This window comes from Tenrec ecaudatus, chromosome X, assembly GCF_050624435.1.
Source record: "Tenrec ecaudatus isolate mTenEca1 chromosome X, mTenEca1.hap1, whole genome shotgun sequence".
In the NCBI taxonomy this organism is placed as follows: domain Eukaryota; kingdom Metazoa; phylum Chordata; class Mammalia; order Afrosoricida; family Tenrecidae; genus Tenrec; species Tenrec ecaudatus.
Genome location: NC_134548.1, coordinates 46,290,014 through 46,314,004, shown reverse-complemented (window position 1 = coordinate 46,314,004; position 23,991 = coordinate 46,290,014). Strand labels below are relative to the sequence as shown.

The following is a 23,991-nucleotide window of genomic DNA, read 5'->3' as shown; positions in this document are numbered from 1 at the left end:
TAATTATATGACCATGTAATGTATATTCTCTGCTTGGTTTTGATCTTGTAATTTGGCACTGTAGGGACAATAAAGTGACCAGATTTGGCAAGAGGTGTACCTGTGTAGAGGCATCCATAGCAATTTAAGGAGCTCTGGTGGCGTAGTGGTTATGAGGGCTTTCTGCGCCTGTAAACAGGTACAGTCTGGGCAACTCATGGGCAATTCTACCCATTCCTATAGGGGTGCTATGAGTCTGTATTGACTCAATGGCAGTGGGCTTGGTTTGGTGGAATCATGGTTATGCGTTGAGCTGCTAACAATAGAAAGGTGTCTTCCACCAGCCCTTGGAATTTATTCTAAGGGACTCTTTTCAAAGACTTTTCATGGACAATTTAATAGTAAACACCCAAGTGTCATCAGCCAACTTTAACGATTGTTAACTCACTGCCAATCTTGTTTTATCTGTACTCAGATCCATTCGCTTGCCCCACCCCACCCCACCCCTGGCAGATGATTTGCAGCAAATCATAGACATTTCATTTCCTTGGTAAATGTGTACAGTAAAACCTGTGAACGCCCAAACCTGTGTGAGGCAGAAACCTGTCAGAGAAGGAAAATGCAAATATTTCCACTCTGCTAAAGGTGGAAAACTTTTGGAACCAGGAAAAACAAGGAGTCTCACTGAGTTCAAGTTTGACTGTGTCACTAGATGGTAAGGCCTGCCCCCACAGAGTAACTGCAATACCATTAACACACTCTAAAGAAGCAAAATAACAATCATTCCTTAATAGCAGGGTGCTTGTCAGAAGTAGATGAGCCCTGGTGGCGTAGTGGGTTGTAAGTTGAGCTGCTCACTGCAAGGTGAGCAGTTCAAAACCACCAATCACTCCTGAGGTGAAAGATGAGGCTTTCTACTCTCATAAAAATTTATGGTCTTAGAAACCCACAGGGCAGTTCTATCCTGCTCTATAGGGTCATTATGAGTTGGAATTGATTCAGTGGCAATGAGTTTGCTTGTTTGGTACTGTAGGACAGGCATTGGGCTGCTAACTTCTATAGGGTCGCTATGAACTGAAAATTATTTGATTGCACTTAGGTGGCATAGTAGGAGCCCTGATGGTGTAGTGGTTCGGTCATTCACCTGTGACCCGCATGGTTGGCAGTTTGAAGCCACCAGCAGCTCCTTGGGAGAAAGACTGGGCTTTCTATTCCCACAAACAATGATAGTCTCAGAAACCCACAGCATTGACTTGATGGAAGTGAATAGAGTAGGCGGCATAGTGGGTTATATGTTTGGGCTGCTAAGTGAAATGTCAGCAGTTTAAAACTACAAGCCATTGCATAGGAGAAAGATGAGACTTTCTACTCCTGTACAGATTTAGTCTTGGACATTGGGCCTCCACTCAAGTACTCCCTCAATGCAAGAATACTCTATTCTATTAAACTGGCATTCCATGATGCTCACCTTCCTGACATGATCGCTGAAGACAAAATGGGTGCATAAGCAAATGTGGTAAAGAAAGCTGATGAAGCCCGGCTATCAAAAGATATAGCATCTGGGGTCTTAAAGGCTTGAAGGTAAACAAGCAGCCATCTAGTTCATAAGCAACAAAACCCACATAGAAGAAGCACACCAGCCTGTGTGATCCCAAGGGGTCGAAGGGATGAGGTATCAGGCACCAAAGAACAAAAACCCCTACCATTGTCAATGAGGGGGAGTGCAGGGTGAGGACGCAAGACTCATCTGTAGGCAACTGGACATCCCCTTATGGAAGGGTCGCAGGGAGGAGATGAACAAGTCAGGGTGCGATGTAGCAACGATGAAACATACAACGTTCCTCTAGTTTCTAAATGCTTCCCCCCCCTCCCCAATAATCCTAATTCTACTTTACAAATCTGGCTAGACCAGAGGATGTACACTGGTACAGATAGGAACTGGAAACACAGGGAATCCGGGATGGATGATCCCTTCAGGACCAGTGGTGAGAGTGGCGATACTGGGAAGGTGCAGGGAGGGTGGGGTAGAGAAAGGGGAAACCAATTACAAGGATCTATATATAACCTCCTCCCTGGGGGATGGACAACAGAAAAGTGGGTGCAAGGAGATGTCGGAGAGTCTAAGATATGACAAAATAATAATTTATAAATTATCAAGGGGTCATGAGAGAGAGCAGAACGGGGAGGGAGGGGAAAAATGAGGAGCTGATGCCAGGGGCTTACATGGAAAGCAAATGTTTTGAGAATGATAAGGGTAACGAATGTACAAATGTGCTTTATACCGTTGATGTACGCATGGATTGTGATGATTTGTATGAGCCCCCAATAAAAATTTTTTTTAGTCTTGGAAACCCACAGGGAGCAGTTCTACTCTGTCCTATAGAGCCATCATGTCAGAATGGACTCAATGACAGTGTGTGAACAAGCCTTTAATTCCCCTTGCATTTTGATTCAGTTATATATGAGTGTCTCTGTGTGTTTGAGCATACTAAATCACAATGCAATAATGTATTCCTCACTCTGGGTCGCATCATGTTCATTTGAAAGCCAATGTCAGAGATCAAATTGATTCCTTGTTTTCATAGAATATGGGGTCGAAAATAAAAGTGCAGGACCCCATTTTGTGTGTTGGTTCAAATGTTCCAAAAGCAGCCCACTAGAATGCTCCTCTCCACTCTACCCCACCCAGCCCCCTGCCCCTGAACCAGCACCAACAGAGAACAAGACTTCCTCTAGAGCCCATGCCTGAATTTGGACTTCTAGCCTCGTAACCTGTGAAAAAACCCATTTCTCTTCTTTAAAGCCAAATAAACAGATTAAACCATGCACTGGAGGCAGAAACGCATAGAGGTTTATTTTTCTCATGCCACGAGAGGTCGAGAGGAAGACGGCGTAAGCCGGGGTTGTGAGTTCTCCATGCTCTTCAGAAAGGCCACAGGCTCGCTCATCTTCCCATGCCACCATGGTTACCAAACAGATAGACAACTTCCTCCACTCGTGGGCCTTATGCTCCAAGATCTAGAAGAGAAGAAATCAAAAAGCCTTCTCAAACAGCTTTGTTTAGGAATGGGCACTTTCGTTATTACAGGGATTTGTACCTCTATGTCACGGGCCACCACTGGGAAACAAAGTTTCCCTAGGTGCAAAGGGAACTAGGGGACGCTAGCCTTCTTAGAAAAGCACATTGCCACACTGAACAAAACTGGGGTGCTTTTAGGGAGAAGTAAACATGGCTGTCACAATGGGGTGTGTGGGGGGAGGGGAGAAACGAGGTGAGGGGCAGCTGTTTCTGTGGCCTACGTTGAACGTAGCAGGGAAGAGGCAGCACTGTATGAGCAATCTTCAGCTACCACGCACTAGCCTTAGGACAGCCAGATAGTCAAGAGACGCAGGGGACAGAAGTTGTCCTCGTGGTTCTTCACTTCCCACCCCAGGAAGAGTAATGAAAGAATTCGGGGTAGGGGGACAGAGGATTAGTTTTTGTGACTCAAGTTCTATTTTGCTGACTACTGAAACCAAGAAATGGCACTTTAAATACCAAGACCCAAACCTGCGGCCCTCAAGTCAACTCCAACTGATAGAGCTACTGTAGGGACAGACAGAATTGTTCCATAGGGGTTTGTAAGGCTGTAAAATCTCCGCGGAAGCAGACTGCCTGGGTTTGGACTGCTGGCAGTTTGGTTGGCAGCTCAATATTTAGCTCATTATGCCACCAGAGAGCCTATAGGACAGAGTTCCACTGCTGTAATCTTTATGGACGCCGACTGCCCTGGGACAGGGTGGTACTGCCTCAGTTTCCAAGGCTGAAGTCTTTCTGGGAGCAGACTGCTAGTATCTTCCTCCCACAAAGTAGCTGGTGGGTTTGAACTGCTGACATTTAGGTCAGTGGCTGTGCGCTTTATCATTACACCGTCAGGGCTTCGACATGAAAAGTTCCCTCATCACAAAAGGGAGCCTGGTGGCGCCGTTGGGTGCTTCAAACCACCAGTGCTCTGTGGGAGAAAGATGGAAGCCATCAGTTCCTGTAAAGGTTTGCAGCCATAGTAAACCCTGTAAAGCAAAGGTTCCCCAAATTTATTTGGCTTACTAACTCCTTTTCAGGAAAAAAAAATACACACCCGACAATTGAAAACTTTTGTACACACTGCCACGGAGTCGATTCCAGGTCATAGAGCAAACCCTACAAGAGTAGAACTGGCCCTGTCTTTACAGGACAGGCCTCCTTTCTCCCAAGGAGCACCTGGTGGGTTCCATTGGCCGGCCTTTCGGATAGCAGCCCAACATGGAACCTGCGGTGCCATTTGTACAACAGCCCCTAGCCCAAGGTGAAGTATTGATCATCTGGTTTTGCAGCCCCCTTTGGGATTATGGTAGTGGTTTTGGAGCTGTTATTCCTACCTCATAGTAAAGAACCCCGTGGTTCTGATGTCAGGGCAATTGCAGAGTAAATTGGGAAGGTGGTATTCCCTTGCTCCTGAGAGAAAGCAGTTTAAATAGTTTCCTCACCAGCAGGGAGAATTCGCAATAAGAGCACGGAGGAACCTAGGAAGGGGCCTTGCTGGGTTGGGGTGCTAAACCCACCAGCTGCTCTGTGGGAGAAAAAAAGCTTGTTTGCTCCTGATTTACAGCCTGGGAAACCCACAGGAGCAATGGGGTCACTTTGAGTGAGTGACTTGATGTCTGTGGGCTCCAAGGGAACTAGAAGGGCCTATCTACCAAGGGCGTGCCATACCCAATGACCAGAATGTATGCAGGCACTACCCCTCCCAGATGGCAGCCCCTATTCCATCCTTTATGGTTGCGGAGTTGGATTCAACTCAACAGCAATGGGTTTGGGTTCTTGGTTTCTGACAGATGCAAGATACACATATACCAGAGTGCATTGTAGCACTAGTCACAAAAAGTGCCTACCAGGTGAGAGAATGCCATACACAAAGGAGTTACTGAACCGTAAGCAGTTCTGGCAGCCCTGCGGGGCTAGGCATTGCTGACCCCAAGGCTGATGGGCCAAACCCATGGTGAAAGCTTCACAAATGCTTACAGGATCAACCTTACAGGAGTCAGAAGCTACTCCTCAGCAGTTTGGTTTTTTGGGGGGTTTATAAATAAAGTTGACGTATGGCACTATGGGTGAAGCTTGCTGAAATACTTTTGCACAACTTGTGACCTGTATGTAGATCTATCAAGTACACAAAGATCTACTGTGATCACCAGGGGCAGAGTAACTCACTGCTTAGACTCCAGTTTAAAGGTGAGAGAAGCTTGGGGACTGTGTGCCATTGAATTTGCATGGACATTCTGAAAAGGTGGAAAGCATACAAGTCCCTTTTAGGAGGCCACAAGTACAGAAGGCCATGGATTCTTAGGACTGTTTTCTGCGTGAAGCCTAAAAGTAAACTACAGCCTTCAGTTCACATCCATATTGGCCATCAAATGATCGGACTCTAACAGAGGCTAAGTACCTCATGTTTTAAGAGACGGGAACTGTTACTTTGGCTAACTTAGAAGCGCCCTCAAAGCCTATTAATAAAAGAGCCAATGCATTTGGTTCAACTTACTTTCTTAAGGCTCAGATCTCTGCAGTTTACTAGTTTTCAGACCATCAAGGGACTAAAACCAAAGGTGAAGGGTTAGCGAGCGCCATGCTTTCCCCCTTGACTTGTGCAAAACATTCAGTACCAAGATTCCTAGATAGACTGAAACTCATTTGGTTCAATGATCTTTCAAGTAATCTAACCCATGTTAAGCTGATTCTAAACCTGGTTTTTCTCGCCAGGTACAGATTTTAAAAAGTCCTTCTTGGCTATCAAACTGGTTATTTTCATTTGTTGAGGATATTCATGGTACTGGAATAATTGCTCTTCACATAAGAATGTCCTGGGCAACAACCAAGAAATTACAGCTTACAAATTTTCAGGCAAAAGCACAACTTTTATTTTCATCTCTTCTAATAAACCACAATTGACAGCAACAAAGGAGACTGTGCAGTTCAACTTTTTATTTTAATAAAATCAGAATATGCACAGCACATGCAGTGCTAGCATCTAAACTAATACAATAAGCAATTACTAAAGCTACAGTGACTTGAGGGTCAATCTTTACATTCAGCAAGTTTAAACCCATTCTTATGATTTTTAAAACATTAACAGAAAATATTGCTTGCCAAGAAAACTTGCTCCAGTGCTATTGCTGAATGTACAAGTCACTGACTATGCCAATACAACAAAGATAACCACATGTTTGAGGATTGCAATGTGCCAGACATTCACTGAAAAAAAAAAAAAAACACACAACTAAACAAAACTCACGCAACAAACATCTGAGAATCTGGACACTTCTTATCAGTGTTTTGAAGTGTTTCATTAATATCTTAAGACAAGTGTATCAAAACCTTGGCATGTTTTAATTTCAAGTCGCCAATTTTGTTTTACTAACATCAGAAAGTTATGGCTACACTGCCAATGCCGGGTCTGCTTAATTTGACTTAAGAGTTTAATATGACTTAACATTAAAAGCTCACACTACCCCGAAATATATAATTTCACGCATACGGTGACATTCAACATTCAAGTGCCAGTGTTTTTGTACTGTCTTTTGGTCAAGTTTCTTTAAACTTTCAAAGAATCACTTTTAGGCTTACAAAAATAAATATTTGTCAAAATGTTCAATAAATATTACATAAAACTAGCAGCAAAAAGTATCTAGAAATCTGTCGTGTGCAAATAGTTTTCTTCCCTACTACCATTCCCATGGTCCCAAATAAATTTTAGAATCTAGTCCCATCCCCTTCCTAGACAAGCTGCGTTCATCAATCAATCTCCAAGAGACAAAATAAGATTGGAAGTTTAAGGACACGCACACAAGACATATATATAAAATTCTCTGAATGTGCAATAAAAGAAGTACTTTGTAAAAAGTTATGGGCAAAATGTACAAGGGCCTAAACCTAGACTAATTGAAATAGCACCATAACAAATGACCTCAATACTGTCAAGTGCACCTACTTAATAAAAGTTTTAGAACAAGGCACAATACACTTGAAAATCTATTGCACTTTAGGAAATTTTTGCCGTCTTCCTATGCCACTGTAAAAAGATGGAGCGTTTTGATCACCGCATTCTGGCCACAAAATTAGCACAGAATTCCTAGTGGCAGAGGCATTTTAGTGGTGGACAATGCTCATCTTTGGCCAGATTTAGCATAAACAGACTATAAATACAATGGAAACCTATGCAACTAAAACTGACTAAAACTGCACTGTATAGCAGAATTGACACCTTGTGCAGTTAATGTACATATTTCCAACCTGTGTGATCTCACAAGATTTCAGTTTGTTACTCTTCTGGAGCCATTTTTACAAAGTCTATATAGTAAGCCAGTTTAACATCTCAACGCAGCTTGAACAGAGTAATGTGAATCGGCATTTAAAAGAAAGCCTGCTGCATTAATTCTTCCTGTTCATACCCTCTTGACCAAAAAACATCAACACTAGCATGCGTTATTAGACCAAAAATCATCCAGGGCCCTGTAATGAGGGCTGGTCATTGCTGTGGTCAGCCATTCTACCATTTCAATTTCATTATGGCAGGCATTTAAAAAGTCTAAGTAGATGAATTCTCCTAAAAACCTATTTCAAGTTATCAGACCTTTAAACTTTCCCTGTAATGTATGCCCACAATTGGCTAGCTCATAATCAATGATCTGCCTAGACATTGAAAGAGGAGTTGCTGTATTTACTTGCATTAACTTTGAAAACAGTGCTTTGAATGTATGCATGTATTCATACATCACCTCATCATGACTGGAATGGCTTGTTTAAAGACTATCAGGTTCTAAATACCTATCCAGGATAGAGTGAGCAAATCAGAACTTTAACTTAATACAGTTTGCCACATTAGAAACTAATTCCATTAATATGCTTCAAGACGTTTGTTGTTTTGTTTTCTCCCAATCTGCAAGTATTCAAAATGCCCTAATGCAGGCTACCGCATAAGTTTTTTTCCCTTATATTTATGGATGAATCGATGATTCCTGTTAAGTTGTATCACACCTGTGTGCCAAGGTTTGATTTTAGCCCAAGTTCAGTAAATTTATTTTGTCAAAACAATTGGTATCTTGAGCATTACTGAGCCAACAGGACATCAAAATAAAAAGTTGTCTAAAGTTAAAGGCACAGTACATTAACAAACAAATGATCCTCAGTCACAAAATTATAAATGCAGTTTGGGATGGGGGTAGGCGGGAGGGGAGTTAATCCAAACTACAGCAATGAAGTCTTTAAACCACCTTCCGAACAGGGCTGCTGATTGTTCCTTTCTTTTCTTCGTGTGACCTTGAGCTCCCTTAAAAAAAAAAAATTTCAGTGGAGAATCACAGCTGGTAATGTACTGCGAGTTCTTGAAGCTACACAAGGTATAGTCTGGCTAAGTTACATGTGGTTTCCATATTAGCTTGTTTGGCAGGGTGACCACTGCAAAGCAGGCTCAGTTACCCCACCAGTCAACCCCTTGGGAGTTATAATTTCCTCCATATCCATCACTGTTGTAAAAGCCTCCATAGCCACCTAAAGAAACAAATACAATCAATCAGTCAATCAAAAAACAAGACTTCTTTAATCACTTTCAAACCCAGGGGGATGAACTGAAACATGGGTGAAGGGAGACAGCAGATGGTGTTAAAATATGAACGCACCCCCCAGTGCTAAGCATCCCCACCTCCTCCCCCATGCTTTAAAGTATGCTTGGAATTAAAACAACAACAAACGGTCATTACCTCCACCAAATCCTCTGCTGCTCCCATGACCACCTCCTCCGCTCCGGCTGCTGCTCGCACGGCTGCTACTAAAGCTGGAGCTGCTGGCTCCGCTACTTTGTCGGTAGTCCCTGGCACCGAATCCTCCACTGAATCTACTGCTACAAGGGAAAAGAAAAATGATGGTCCATGAAGACAGCAACTCAAACAATTCCCTCCCTGGGCATATTTTTTTGTGATATTTCCAAATGCTTGAACAATAAAGGGTTGGTTCTAACTTGGTGTTACCCCTTCTTTCAAAGGATCAAAGTATAGGCAGCCTCGGAAAAATTTGAGGTTATTAAATATTTAAAATGCTAACCCCTACACTTTACTTGCCCAGAGCAAATAGCATGAATACCTCTTAGAACGCCCACGACTGCTCCCCTTGTAGTGGTGTTCAAAAGCCATATTTTCTAACCAAGATGGCACCTCTTGTTTAGCTTCAACAAGGAGATCCAACAAATCCTTGGTTATGTTTATATTCCTCTCATTGAAGAATGAGGTGGCAAGTCCTGAAACAGTTAAAAAACAAAGTACATGAAGCAACTTACTGTCCCCATGAAATATTAATTAATACTGAAAGTACAATTTCTCATTTTAAAAGATAAAAATCCAATTTCAATTATTTTCACTGCTAAACGTAGTTCCCATTCCTTGGAAATAGATGTTCCTTGCTGCAAAAGCGCCAATGAAAAAATGGCAATTAGATCAAACACCAAGCCCTTACCAAGGTTCCCAACACGGCCTGTACGGCCAATGCGATGCACATATTCTTCAATGTCACTTGGCAAATCAAAGTTGATAACATGCTTCACATTTGAAATGTCCAGTCCTCTTGCAGCCACCTGGAAAATAAGGTTAGTTATATGTGGCCCTTCTTAAAGAATACAAATGTGTGAACACTCTGAATTTGAAAATATATACATACTGCTGTAGCCACGAGGATTGGGCTTTTTCCTGAGCGGAACTGGTGGAGTGCCTCTTCTCTATCTCTCTGAGATCGGTCTCCATGGATACTGGTACAAGCATATCCTTCATGGTACAAGAAATCTTCCAGAGAATCTGCACCCTTTTTGGTCTCCACAAACACCAAGGTCAGTGAATCCCGGCCTAAAATTTAAAATGTTAAGGTTTTCGTTATTTAAGTGGCTTAGTTCTCTTTGCACTTAAAACATACCCAACGGTAATGATCTAAGCTATCAGAGTGAAGCTAAAATTATTTGTAACCTTACCTGTTGCATTTAGAAGGTCAAGCAGAAATGACCGTTTGTCTGGGTCTTCCACCCAAACCACTTTCTGTGTGATGTTTTCAGAGGTAGAGCCCACTCTTCCTACAGCCAGAAAGATATATTCATCCAAAAAGTCACGAGCAAGCATCTGAAAAGAAAAAAAAAAAGAGTAAACATCATGAACTGTGGAAATAAACATTCTTGAAGAAGTAAAATTTGCCTCAAATAGTACCTGTATTTCCTTAGGAAAAGTAGCACTGAACATCATGGTGTGGCGAACGCCCTTTGGCGGCATGGTGTCTTGTTCAACTATCCGACGGATCTGAGGTTCAAATCCCATATCCAACATTCTATCTGCTTCATCCAACACCAAGTACCTGTCATCAAAAGTAAAACTTAGTAGGTAAACAAGCAGCCATATCTAGCTCAGAAGCAACAAAGCCCACATGGAAGCAGCACACCAGCCTGTGTGATCACGAGGTGTCGAAGGGATCAGGTATCAGAACAAAAAATCTTACAGTGAATGAAGCGGGGTGGGGGGGGAGTGAGGTGTAGAGACTCAAAGCCCATTTGCAGGCCACTGGACATCCCCTTACAGAAGGGTCTCTCAGGGAGGAGACAAGCCAGTCAGGGTGCGATGCAGCAATGATGAAATATACAACTTCCCTCTCGTTCCTAAATGCTCCTCCCCATCCCCACTATCACTGGTAGAGGTAGGAACTGGAAACACAGAGAATCCAGGGAGGATGATCCCTTCAGGACCAGTGGTGTGAGTGGCGATACAGGGAAGGGGAGAAGGAGGGTGAGTTGGAAAGGGGGAACTGATGACAAGGATCTACATGCAACCTCCCTGGGGGACAACAGACAAGTGAGTGAAGGGAGACGGAGACATCGGACATGGCAAGATGACAAAATAATAATTTATGAATTATCACGGGTTCGTGAGGGAGGGGGGAACAGGAAAAATGAGGGGCTTAGGTGGAGAGCAAATGTTCTGAGAATAATGAGGGCAATGAATGTACAAATATGCTTTACAAAATTGGTATGTATATGGATTGTGATGAGTTGTATGAACCCCTAATAAAACGATTACAAAAAGGAAAAAGTAAAATTTAGTTTAAAATCTTAAGGGATAAAAACACCCACAATTCATCCAGATAGTCAATCATTTTGCCTCATAAACTGCATGCACACAAAAATTCTTGCCACCAACGAATTACCAGCGTAACATAGCCAGATTAGCTCCTCTTACTTGTAGGTCATTATATCAAAATGTAACCCAATTTGCTCACATTAAAGATCAAGCACAAACCTTTTACACAGATAATCATTGCTTTTACTTTGAAGTTCACAAAATGCTAATACCATAAAGTCACACAAATGGCATCCCATTTGCTTAAACAAATAAATATCTCCAACATACTTGCAGAAGTCTAATCCAATCTTGCCTCTTTCCATCATATCCACAAGACGCCCTGGAGTAGCCACTAACAAGTGACACCCACGTTCCAAGTCTCGAATTTGCTGGCCAATATCGGCACCTCCATAAACCACACAAGGACGAACTCTTGATCGGTATGAAAACTGTAAGGAAAGTGGGTTTATCAGCCTTATGAGTACAAGAGTTTCACAAGGTCATAAAACACTTCATTGCAACAAACAGCAGCCAATAACCACTATATTAAGATGCACGTACTTTTCTGGCTTCTTCATAGATCTGCACTGCCAGTTCTCGTGTTGGTGCCAACACCAAGGAGATGGGGTATTGCTTGCGGCGCCCATACCTTCCATTCTCCTAAGAAATAAATGGGAGGATTATACCTGGAAATATCTTTTCACTAAATACATTGGACTTTGCCTTAGCACGAGAGTTAAAAAGCTCAGCTGCTTTAAAGTCTCCCTCCTGTTTTACAATGCTAGCCTTACCTTCATGGCCCTCAAGGCATCGCCTGGACCATCTGAATAGATCTGACTCAAAATAGGCAAGAGAAATGCTGCCGTTTTCCCAGACCCTGTTAAGACAAGACAGTCATGCAATCACGGAAGGCGGCTCAGCTTACTTTCAAATACTGTTACAAAGTGCCCTGTTAATGTCTAATTTCCCTTTATGCCAAACAGTTCCCAAAAACTAACAGCCAAGCTGAAAATTCTAAGTGACTTTGTTAATCATATATAGCAGAGATGAGAAAAGGCCTAGCCCGTCAAACTGTATCGGAATGCAGCCAAGACAGTTAAATTACACATAACTATGACTGTAGGTACTCCAGAATCGCGTCAGGTCCTTTACAGAAAATGTGCCAATTACTGATCATTTTTGTTCATGGAGTCCCATAAGTTTGCCCTTAAAAATTTACATTCCCTTACAGTATGTTATATTGGTAGTACATAGCAGCATTACCACCTTTCCTTAAGGAAGCAGCAAAATTATTGAATGATTTTGGTTCTGTATATTTCTTAAAAGGGGGCAATTCTGAGCTGATATTAAGGGCTCAAGTAGAAAGCAAACATTTTGAGAATGATGAGGGCAACAAATGTACAAATGTGCTTGATACAATGGATGTATGTTTGGATTGTGATTAGTTATGAGCCCCCAATAAATGATTTAAAAAATAAAACGAAAAAGGGGGCAATTTTATACCGCCTCTTACATGTTGACTAAATTCATTTTAAACAGTCTTAATTCAAAGCTTCTAATTTTCCCTATTCCTAAGACAGGTGCTACCTTCATTCATATCATAAAGGGATCCTTACCCAAACTACATTTCCTGTGGAGCATGGGTTATTTGCTAATCTTTGCCTTTCTACTCCATAGTGTTGAATGTTTCCGTAGCAAAATGGCAAGTGGCAATAGAGGACCCAAAGTACTCATCTGGCTACTCTTGACTTGTACTAGGCACATTAAAAATAGTAGGTACTCAAGCTTCCCCATAAAATCTAGACAAATCCTCTTTGCTGTACAGTTTTAGAAGCAGCCCAGTTAAAAATCATTTTGAACAATTTTTCCTTGCATTAGTTAGGTGATCTTACCTGTTTGAGCACAAGCCATCAAGTCTCTTTTTTCCTTGATGATAGGAATGGCATGCTTTTGCACTGGTGTTGGGCGAGTGTAACGAGTAAGCTCAATGTTTCCCATAATGATTTCTCCCATCTCAACATCACTGAACTGTGAAATTCAAACAGGTTTAAAAGTTAAAAATGCTTATCTGGTTCATTCCTCTATTACCCTAAGACATACATACAAGAATGGAAAACAAACCACCTTATTTTGAGAAAAGTCTTCATATGTCTAAACCCAACTCTTCAATAGTGGCCTGAAAACTTAGTCATGAAAGTGACACTGGACTTCTATGAATAACAAGACCCCATTTATACTGCCTTCAATGTCTCAAAAGTCAGTAAAAATACGTACACTTTCAATATGTGGAGGACAGTTATTGCCTGTTGCCTCAACTGGAATGTCATCATACTTTTCAAAGTTAATCCCAGTGTTGCCTCCAGAAAAGAGTTCCCTAAGAATAAAATATTGGTTAAGTTTCCTTTTGGTTATACTAAGCAGTATGGCTTGCTCACCATTGACATACATTTCTAAAACTTACTGTTCCAAGCGTTCACTTGGTGGAAGTGGTTTTGACCAATCATCTTCATCTGATTTGTCAGACCAGCGACTATTTCCACCACGTTCAAATTTGCTAAAGCCACTCCTGTCCCCACGACTGCCAATGCCATCATAGTCACTCCGTCCACGATCATCAAACCTGAAAAGCACAAGCAACTTATTAGAATAGAAACCCAATAATGCCAGGAAATCTGGTGAACTACTCTATCACAACTAACCTCAATTAAATAACCAGGTCTCAAATACTTGTAATTAATAAGTAGCTTAGACCTGCCTTTTAAAAATGCTCGTACAAGAATATTTAATAAAAGTAAAGAAGAAAACATACTAATTTTCAATTGTCCCAGTTACAGTAGGATGTCGCACTTTATGGGCAAGTTACTTGCATGACAGACTTTGGTTGGATAAAAGGTAGAAAATAATCTACCTTTTATCCAACCTTCATTAAGATGTTTTTAGGTTTAGGCCTATTTGCGAAAAATCAGGACACAGGACTAACCACAGCTCTTAGGTGCATGAGGTCAGTTAACCATGCTCGTGTAATGTAATAAAAAACACAAGGTGCTTAAAACCTGTCATTGAGAATCCACAAAAACCTCAACCTAATTAGGCCATTCAATATATGAATTTACTCCTTAATAGATATATAAAACTGGAGAAACAATTTTTATCTAATTTCGGTGAAACAGGTCCACCTTAGTAAAGACCTCTTACAGCTAAGAAAGCACAATTAAGCAGGCATTTGCTTAGTACCAAACAAGAAGGTTGATCTATATTAAGGGTGGAGGAATTCTAAAGGGTTAATAAAATTACAGTGAAGACAGTAATTATAAGAGACCCGAGTTCTAAATTGCTATTGTACACATAGATCATGTGAAAGATAAACAAAACACAGTACTTACCTTCCCCTTGACCCACTTCCACGATCACTGAAGAAACTAGACTTGCCCCTGGAATCACTTCGGGATCCAAAACTGCTGTATGCATCCTTATCCTTATTGGAACTCCACCCAGAACTGTCTTTATCGTAGAACCCTTCAACAGTAAAAAAAATTACAAGCCCACTTTAATCTATTAATGAGAAATCAACATGCTTTATATGATTCTTTATTTCTTAATAGGAAGCCCTCAACACTATCTCGCTGTTATGACCAAAATTCTGTGGAAATTGTAGCACTAAATGGGAATGTAAACAGTTGACTTACATCAGCATTAAAAAAAACTTAAATTCGCTACTAGAACATGCACTATTATAATGAACCAAGTAAATGATCTGTGATCATCACAATTTTGTCATTTTATAGACATGAATGAATTTTCTAGGAGATATTGTTTTAATTTCTTTGAGGCAGTATTCACCCAAAACATTCCCAAGCAGGTCAGTATGCTTGTTTAAATAAAAATAAGCTGCAAGTTTCAGAATAAAAACTCTGAGAATGGTGCTTGGTAAACACAAAATACACAGAAAAAGGAAACCATCTCTCTATACTTCTGCTATGGACATTGTTTCTAAGGTACAGGTAATAAATATCCTAGGTAAGAGGGGATGGTTAGAGTATAAATTAGCCCAATGGCAGGTTTAAAGGATTTAACTAGTCAATGACACCTATTATATATTCAGAGATAGTTTACAAGTTGATGAAGCTACTTTCCTTCCTTCCGTTCTATACCTCCCACTACCATCAGCCTTTGTAAGCAAGAATCACGATAGATCTCTTCCAGCTTCAACTCTGAGATACTGCCTCTCCAAGGGGGGAAATCACTAAAACATGAGTCAACACGTTAGTACATTGTAAACAATGTCAATACCAGTTAGAACTTTCTAAAGAATACTGAGAACTCTCACGATGATTAAACCAACTCTGCAGTAGTGTAAAACTTTTTTTTAAAAAACCCTTAAAATGGAGACTAGAGACTCACCTCCAACTTACTGGAGCTCTAAATTACAGCTATAATCCATGGACGACATGTTAGCTACTATCTTTCCTTTGCCAAACTGAAGCCACACTGTGAATGTTTACACACACAGTAAACACAAGACTAGGGAAAATGTATAAGGCATGCCCTTCACCTCTCAAGAGGGGGAAAGAAATGTCCTCTGTGACAGTAAATGACTTTGCCCCAAAGTAGTAAGTCCTAGTATTGAGTCAATCCTGACAAGATGAGGTGAGCAGTGTGTCTCTTTCTCTCTCCCTGGCATTCATTTAACTTCTCAACACAAGTAATTAGATCTGTGAGATGCTGTTAGGTAAAAACTTACCTTTAGCAGTTTCTCTGTTCCTTAAGTGGGGAGGAATATAGCGCCCTTCTAAAAGAAATAATAAAATTTAAAGCCCCAAACCTTCTCACCAAAATTTCTATTAAAAGATTCTTGGAAAACATCATTAAGCATTCCAATAAAGCTACTTTTATCTGGAAATTGAAAGGGGGAGGCAGAGTATCTAATTTCAAATTAGTTATCCTCTGTAAGGATATCTTATAAATTCAACTTGGAACCCAAGCTGAAATCTCAAATACATTTAACTAGCCACTAGTGGTTACCGCACACATTAAAAAAAGGCCTGCTATGATTTCAGAGAATTGATGTAATAAATCATGTTCATTAAGAGTATTCATTGTTTCTGGTTTGGTAAGCTGAAAAAATACTAAAATGTAGAAAAACAGTTAAATATTATAACTTCAGATTCTACTGTAGACAAGCATAAGCAAACAATGTGCAAGGGGGGCTTCAAAAAGTGCAGTCAAAGCAATCTGCTTTATTATTAATTCTAACATTTTCACTTCTAGATCAAATAATCAATTTTGAGGATTTCTATTACAATGATTAATTCCTAAAAGATTTTTAAACAATGGCAAATAAAATGAAAATAATTTTTTAATCAAGTAATTTCGTGCCCCACCAAGGTCCTCAGTCGTTTAAAAAAAGGGGGGGTGTTGTGTTCTGCCTAAACAGTGTCCCTCCCAAGCCTAAAGTCCACACTCACCTGCTGTCTTTGGTTGAGACAGGAAGAAACTGCAGGTAAAGCAGTCAGTTTCCAAGTAGTGGCCCCTAACACTAATCTTTAACAAGTTCCCCCTCCCCCAAATGATCACACCCACATTGTCTCCCAAAGAAGTTTGCAGTTGTATTTCTCAATCTAGAGATAGTAACTGGATTAATAGTTGCTTGGAGTTATGGCAGGGGAGGTTGGGGAGCTAATATTGGATATAAAACAATGTTCTCTAAAATTTATTGTGAGGGCTGAACAAACAACTTAGTAATTTAATTCAAAAGTCTAACTACCACACCAAGATTCAGTGTAAACTGAAGTATCACTTTTATTAACTCTGCCAAAGATCTGGCTACTGTGTAATGCTCCTTTAATGATTAAACATTTACGCTTTTTAAATTATTAACACCTTTACTCAAGAGAATCAACTGGTGCTTTTTAGATGGATTCGTTGACAAATTCATTACACAGTAAAAACTGGAAGGGACGTGACTACATTTCAAGCAAGTCTAATGAAATACTTAAATCCAGTTTGACTTACTGCTGGCCGTACTTCCTCCACTCTGATTATCTGAAGAGTTCAGGTCTAGGCCAGCAAACTAGAGAAGAAAAGAGTTCTGAATCATTATACTGAGAAAAGTTACCCTTCAAAGTTTCCCATTTTGTCTAAGTAAAATTCGTAATGATGAATGTGACAAGACTACTACTTAGCAATCAATGTCACACCGCAGAAGGTGCAATCCAGTAGAAAACAGATCCAAACTTCATGTATGAAATATTTTCTAACAAAAAAGGGGGAGGGGAATGTTTTCTCTATGACTTCTTCACAGTAAAGGCTCCTAATCATTAAACAAAGGATCTCTGGTGTTGAAGTGGTTAAGCACTCAGTTGCTAACTGAAAAGATTGGAGGGCTGAACCAGTGGTTCTCAACCGTCCCAACGCCATGACCCTTTCATACAGTTCCTCATATTGTGGTGACCCCCCCACCATAAAATGATTTTCGTTGCTACTTCCTGTCATCTTGCTGTTAGGAAATCTGACGACCCTGTGAAAGGGGTTGTGACCTACAGGTTGAGAACCACTGCATTAGAAGATGTGGCAGAGCCTGTTTCTGTAAAGATTTTATTACTTCAAAGTCCTAGGGAACAGCCAAGCCCAGATATCTTTATAGGGCCGCTATGAATTGGAATGGACTTGATATAATCACCAAACAAAGAGTTCATGGATGGCCACTGCCTGGAAAACAGCTCTCTGCATACAAGGTTGGAATGATTCAACAGCACCCAACCACCACCAAACTAAAACAAAAAAATCTAATATTATATCTAAATCATAATACAATCTCAAATACAAAAGATTCATTTGGTTTTCAATCCAACAACTTTCTACTTGGAACTATTTTAAACCTAAAATTTACACCTGAAAATGTTCAAATTCTCAATTGTTCATTTCTTAGCGCTTTTCCTAAGGTTGCCCAAGTATTTGTTTATTTACTCCCCCCCCCAAGTATTTATTTTTAATTAATAGCATTTGGACACTTTACATATAACTGCGCCACTCAATTTCAACTCTAACAAAAGGTGGTGGTATTTTCTTGCATTTTAACAAAAAATTCAAACATGATTTTGGTCAGACAGCTGCTTAAAAAAAAAAAAGCACAATGCTCTTTTAGAGCTAAGATATTTCATTGCCTCCAACCTCAACTTCTAGCCATCCCCTTACACTGACCCACAGCCTAACATACTTACAATTTTATAACGACTAACCAGGAACTACTTAGAAGCACACACACACACCCAGAAAGCCAAACCCCCATAGTCAATTCCAATTTGTAGCAACTCTACACTAGGTTTCAGATATTACTTGACTTAAGTGGGTTTTTTAAGGCCCTGAACTATCACAGAATACTGTGGCCACTTGTTTGCAAAGGAGAATTATACTAGAAAAAAATTTAAGCCTATGGTAAAAGCTCAAAATGATATGGTTCAATTGCAAACATTAATGGGGATATTGAAATTAGCAGCAGTGCTGTACCTTAGAAAGAAAAAAAAAGAAAAGATGGCTATATACAGCCTCGGTTCCAGAATTTCCACTGGCATAAATGTGCCAATTTTCTTTATTCATTATTAAATACTTTTATTAGGGGCTCTTACATCTCATCACAATCCATACATTCATCCAATGTGTCAAGCACATTTGTACATGTTGCCATAATAATTTCCAATGTGTCAATTTACATATTAAGTTAAATTTATTTCAAGTCCAAATTAGGTCCATGCCTGCCTAGAATCTTTTTAATAAGGCACCATTAGATGGAAACTTAATTTGAAAAGGTTATGGTGACTCAACTCGTTAAAAAAATCTAGGGTAAATTTCATTTGTCCCTGATTAGCATTTCTGAAATCGACTCCCTCCTTTCCTGTAAATTGCACTAGGCAAAAGTAACACACTTTTAGACTCTAAAATTTCGAGGCTCCAAAGGAGAGGAACTTCCAGCCCCAGAGGTTCAGTCTCTAGGTCCCTCCTCCTCGGATCATTCTCTCCTCTGCCTCCAAGGGACAGAAGATTCTGGTTAAGATGACAAAACCCGCGGCCCGACCTACTTAAAAAAAATACTCCACGGGCAACAAGTGATCAACAAAACGGCTTATTTTCTCTGAAACCACGTTCCCCATCACAGGGCCACTGTGACTCCCCCGCCAGGGTTCGTTTCGGGGGTGGGGGTGGGGGGGGGAGGGTGGTGGTGAGGATTTGGCCAGCAACGGAAAAGGTAAGTGTCGTTTGAGCCCACCAGCGACTCCGTGAGGTAAAGATGGGTAACGATTTTATTTCCAGCCTCGGAACCCCCACGGGGCACTTCAACTCTGTTCTTTCTATAGGTTCGCCATAGCTTTGGACGACTCAACCCCGACTGATTGGGTTTTGGAGTTGGAAGTCACATCACGTTTTCCTCGGGCCGATCCCGGGATCGAACGCCCCAAACATCAACATACATTCCTACGGGAGGCGGCACCGCCCCAAACAGCGCGCAGCCCTCCGCAGAATTCTACCGGGGCTATTTGGATCGAGGGCGCAGGAAAAGGGTCAAGCCCATCCCTGGATTGCCCGGAGGTCTCCCCGCCGATGATCAACCCCCGCCCCCCAGTCTCTTAGAGCTCAGCGCCACCGCGCACGCAGCGGCTCATTGCTCCCCCCACCTCCTCCCAGAATTATCTGCGTCACAAAACTTTCCACTCCGGAAACGCGGCCTCGCGGGCCGCCGCGCAGGGTCTACAGAAACCCGGTGGAACCTAGAGGCATTTCGCTCCAGCGGAAGGAAGCCCAGGAAGATACAAAATATCCACTCCATTCTGTCTAGCCTCTCCCCTGGTTCTCGTGGGCCGCGGCGCCAAGCAGCCACACAAAGGAGGCTGCGACGCAGGCCGCCCTCCCCCACCCCCGCGCCCACATTCCACGGCCGCAGTCCCCCTCTCAGAGAACCCCAGCCGCGATGGCTGCGAGGCTCAAAGCGCTCGCGACAAAGGGGCCCCTTCCGCGCTCCGTAGCGCCCCCTCCCCCCTTCCCGAGTAGCTAAAGGGCTCGCGCGTGCGCGTCGCTGCGAGCACGCGCCCCCTCCCCCCTCCAGCCTGCGCACGCACACACAAAAGCCGCCATTGTGCTCGGCCGGGGGACAATACCACCGGCCAAGTCGGGACCCTAGCCCAGTCAACAGCCCCAACGGCATTCTTACCGCCGTCCTGACTCCCTCCCCCCCCCGCGCCGCCAGGAGCCGGCGCACCGAGCTATATAAGTTCGAGTCCTCAGAAAAGGGGCACTAAGGATACTAATTAACCCTGCGCGATGACTCGAATAGATGGGTTACGTGAGGGAATCCTGCAGGACGAGAGCCAGGCTCATTGTCGCTTACCTGCTGGTCCAGCCCGAGCGCATTTTCCACCGCCACATGACTCATCCCTGAAGAATACCGAGAACTCGGAGTCTTCCACAGCTGAACGAGTGAGTTTGAACTACCGCGAAGGCCCTCTCACGGGAGAACTGCGGGTCTGGAGCGCACGGCGCGGCCACGGACCTAATATACCCACACGACAGGCTGCTTACGTCAGCACGCAAGACGTGTGCCCTCCCCCTACCGCTACGACTTCTGCCTGGCTACTGTGTATTCGCTTAGCCCTAGCCTCGCGGGATTTCCTAGTCAGTTCCGCTTGCTCCGCTTCTCCGGTCGCCCGACCTGAGAATTCTCGGAACGCCCAGGGCTTCACTTTCCCGGTTTACCGCTGGTATCCCAGGGTTTGAAATTCTCGAAACCTCGAGAGAATTCGTCGTCTCCGGCTTTCTACCATCAGGGAGGCCGTAAAGTCTAGGCCTTTGATGTCCCCATTCCTACTCCGTAACCTCCAGTTACTTGCTTGCCAGTGTACGCCCTAGATATGTTTATTTCAACCCTGCCCCGACTTGGCTATACTGTAATATTCCCCCCCCTTTTTTTTTCAGCCCTCGCTGTGACTCACATACCCTCGAAATTGGAGTTAAGCAAAAAGAGACTCGAAACTGCATGTCACGTGACCGCAGGTGCCGAACTCGGTGGCCATTTTGTGGAGCAAGAAACTGACTTAATGGAGTGCTCAGAATTAGGGGGAGGAAAGAAGGGGGAGGAGGAAGAGGAGGAGGAGGGAGCAGGACCAGAGGGGGACCGGGGTTGGGAGGGAAGTGAAAGAGCGCGCGACTGGCCCGCCCAGCTCCGCGTCGTTGCCCAGGCAATGGGGGCGTGGTTTATGAGCTAGCCGACCCCTCCCTTCACCCGCTTGGAGCGCGCGCTCACTCTCCTCCCTCTGTCCTTCTCTCCTCTACCCGCCCCCCTCCACCCCCCCCCGCCGCGGTAATGAAACAATGAGACAATCACGCGCTGAAGGGTACCCAGTGTTATTCACCGTCTCAGGACTCGAGCCCTCTGCGACAAACCTGTGCGGACTCTATTTTGGGTCTTTCGTTTCCCTGCCTTTTGTTGTTTTGTATTGGTTTTCCCAGCGCTGTGCCCACCAGCACTGCTCTGCTTCCCCCAAAGCCAGGGAACCCTGGGATTATGGCTGCCTCCCCTGGGGCTCCAGGGAATCGGAGTGTTTGTGACTGGGTGGAATCGTTCTGCCTAAGAATTGCGACGAGATTGGCGGCCTGGACTCGAGGTGACACTCAGGTTGCTGCAGTGCGTGGTGAATGGAAGGACTCCCTCTTGTAGCGGCGGTACAAGCCACCGTGCATCCCAGCGTGAATGCCACAGGCCCTTACATAGAAAACGTGTTCACTGGCAGATCCGTGGTTCTTATAAATGTTCCCCCCCCCCCCCCACTCTTCTAGCCCCAAACCCTGACAGAGAATTAAGACGCAGGATTGTTGGGGTTTTTTCCCTCCACCAACCCCCAAAGGATCTAAGCTGCCAGAATTCAAATAGCTTGTTCTCATCACATATTTTACCGCATACGTAATCTCTCTCCCTTTCCAAAATTTAAAACTAAAGCAAATTCAAATGATAGAGTAAGCATATAACACCGTGTCCTGGGGCTAGTTGCTTAACTGCTTTGGGTCCGAATTTCCTCATCTATGAAAGAAGCAATCCTGTAAAAGACTCCTTTTTCTAACAAATCACTTGTACGCCCCTCTTTAAAAAAATAATTCTTAATAAATCATTTTATTGGGGGCTCGTACAACTCTTATCACAGTCCATCCATCCATCCATTCATTGTGTCAAGCACATTTGTACATTTGTTGTGTAAGGCCCTCTTTGACCACCTGAAATACCAAGTCTTAGAGAAACCTGAACCTACCCAACCAATTTCAGAAAACATGACCTACAGAAATTAAAGCAAAATCCTTTAAACATGTGTGTTTTAATATGTAAATACCCCTGCAGGACTAAGAGAGATTGCCCCAAACAAAAAATCCAGCCACACAAACCCTCTGCTCTGGCATCCATTGGGACTCATTAAAAAATAATTCACTGCCATTGAGTTGATGCCTACTCATAGCCACCATATAGGATAGGGCAGACCTGCCCTTTTGCGTTTCAGAGAGTTAACTTTAGTATTTACGGGAGTAGAAAGCCCTGTCTTGCTCTCCGGAGCGTCTGGTGGTTTCTCACTCTGCCCCTATGGATCACAGCTCTGCCCATAGATGACCCCATGGCAGGGTGTCTGAGAGTACATCTTTCCAGGACTGCCCAGCCGTAGCTTTTTCCCACACAGCAGAAAACCTTATTTTTCAAATGGCGAACTCATGGGTGAGCTTAGTTTGAAACAAATGTTTCAAACAAAACACTAGACTTTTTCCTTAATCTACTACTGGCTTTCCTGAGAAATTCTGTGTGTAGCAAAAATACTTTGTATTTATATGTAGCAACTATTTGTTCTTGACTGAGGTCAGGATGAACAGTTTACTGATATGGAACACCAAGGGATCAGTTCTTTGCTGTGTGGGACGATCCTGTAGAAGTTTAACATGCCCGGCCCTGCCCACCAACTGCCAGAACTTTCCGGGTCGTTTGCCCAATGCCCCCTTGAGACCGACCAGGGGTTCTCATTGGAGCAGATGTGAGGTGTGCTCTTGGGTTTTACTTCAGTTTAATTTTCATATAGACTTGGGTAGAGGTACAGGATCCCTGGCAGTGTAATGATAACTCATTGGGCTGCTAACCCCCAAGATCAGTAGTTTGAGGTCACCAACCCCTCCCCCAGGCAAGACAAGGCTTTCTCTTCTGAGAGTTACAGTCTCAGAAACCCACAAGGCCAATTCTACCCTGCCCTTTGGGGTGGCTGTGAGTCAGAATTGCCTTGATAGCAGTGAGTTTGGTTTTTAAGAGGGTAGACACGAGTCCAAGATTCAGAAGCTGTGTGTTCTGACAGCTCTGCAAATGGTATATAACAACACTTGGGTTGTACTAACTCCACTGGGTCTGGATTTCTTGGGTTGTTGGGTTGGTTTTTTTTACTTTTCAGAAGAGCCAGGATACAGCAGATTGCTCTGAGAGTACCTAAATGAAAAAATACACAGCCATTTCTTCTTTTCAATTACCCTCCGTGCTCATAAGCATGCTCAGTTCAGCCCACTAGTGTGTTTTGTTAATCAATATGTTATCATTAGAATATCAAATTGGAAAAGAAGCCCGGAAACCTGTAAAGCTTTGTCTTCAAACACACTTGGCTCAGAAAAAGACTGATGTAAGCCCGGAGGCAGCTTCCTGAGCCAGCCTTTGCGGCACTCACTCCAGTGCCTCTTCCTTGAAGCCGCATTTGCATCCCTTCTCCGTGCAGCAGTCACTGGCACATTTTCTTTGCAGGGACCTAAAAACGGCTGGGAGTGGCTGAGAACAGGGACACTGTTTTGGCTTGAGGT

General features: G+C 42.9%; 1 protein-coding gene across 2 annotated transcripts; it reads right to left on the bottom strand.

Annotated features, from left to right (window-relative positions):
• Positions 1-5,962: 5,962 nt before the first annotated feature.
• On the bottom strand, positions 5,963-20,673 carry DDX3X (DEAD-box helicase 3 X-linked). 2 transcript variants are annotated; one of them, XM_075539279.1, is made up of 17 exons: positions 20,516-20,673; positions 17,149-17,206; positions 15,878-15,925; positions 14,520-14,652; positions 13,598-13,756; positions 13,411-13,510; positions 13,029-13,164; positions 11,928-12,013; positions 11,698-11,796; positions 11,425-11,585; positions 10,234-10,378; positions 10,005-10,149; positions 9,701-9,882; positions 9,500-9,617; positions 9,131-9,284; positions 8,752-8,888; positions 5,963-8,542 (listed from the first exon to the last, which is right to left on the bottom strand). In XM_075539279.1, exons 1-17 carry the CDS (start codon positions 20,558-20,560, stop codon positions 8,463-8,465), a joined length of 1,986 nt encoding a protein of 661 aa, XP_075395394.1. In that variant the 5' UTR covers positions 20,561-20,673; the 3' UTR covers positions 5,963-8,462. The 2 variants fall into 2 exon arrangements, with proteins under 2 accessions (XP_075395394.1, XP_075395393.1); XM_075539278.1 differs by having other exon boundaries at positions 8,752-8,891; positions 20,516-20,672.
• Between the last annotated feature and the right edge of the window lie 3,318 nt (positions 20,674-23,991).

Excerpts from the sequence above, each read along its gene's own strand:
- DDX3X (XM_075539278.1), bottom strand. The coding sequence starts at position 20,560 with ATGAGTCATGTGGCGGTGGAAAATGCGCTCGGGCTGGACCAGCAG. Across the intron at positions 17,207-20,515 it reads CGCTCGGGCTGGACCAGCAG|TTTGCTGGCCTAGACCTGAA; the intron begins GTAAGCGACAAT and ends TTTCTTCTCTAG. Across the intron at positions 9,883-10,004 it reads TGACCTTCTAAATGCAACAG|GCCGGGATTCACTGACCTTG; the intron begins GTAAGGTTACAA and ends TTTAAATTTTAG.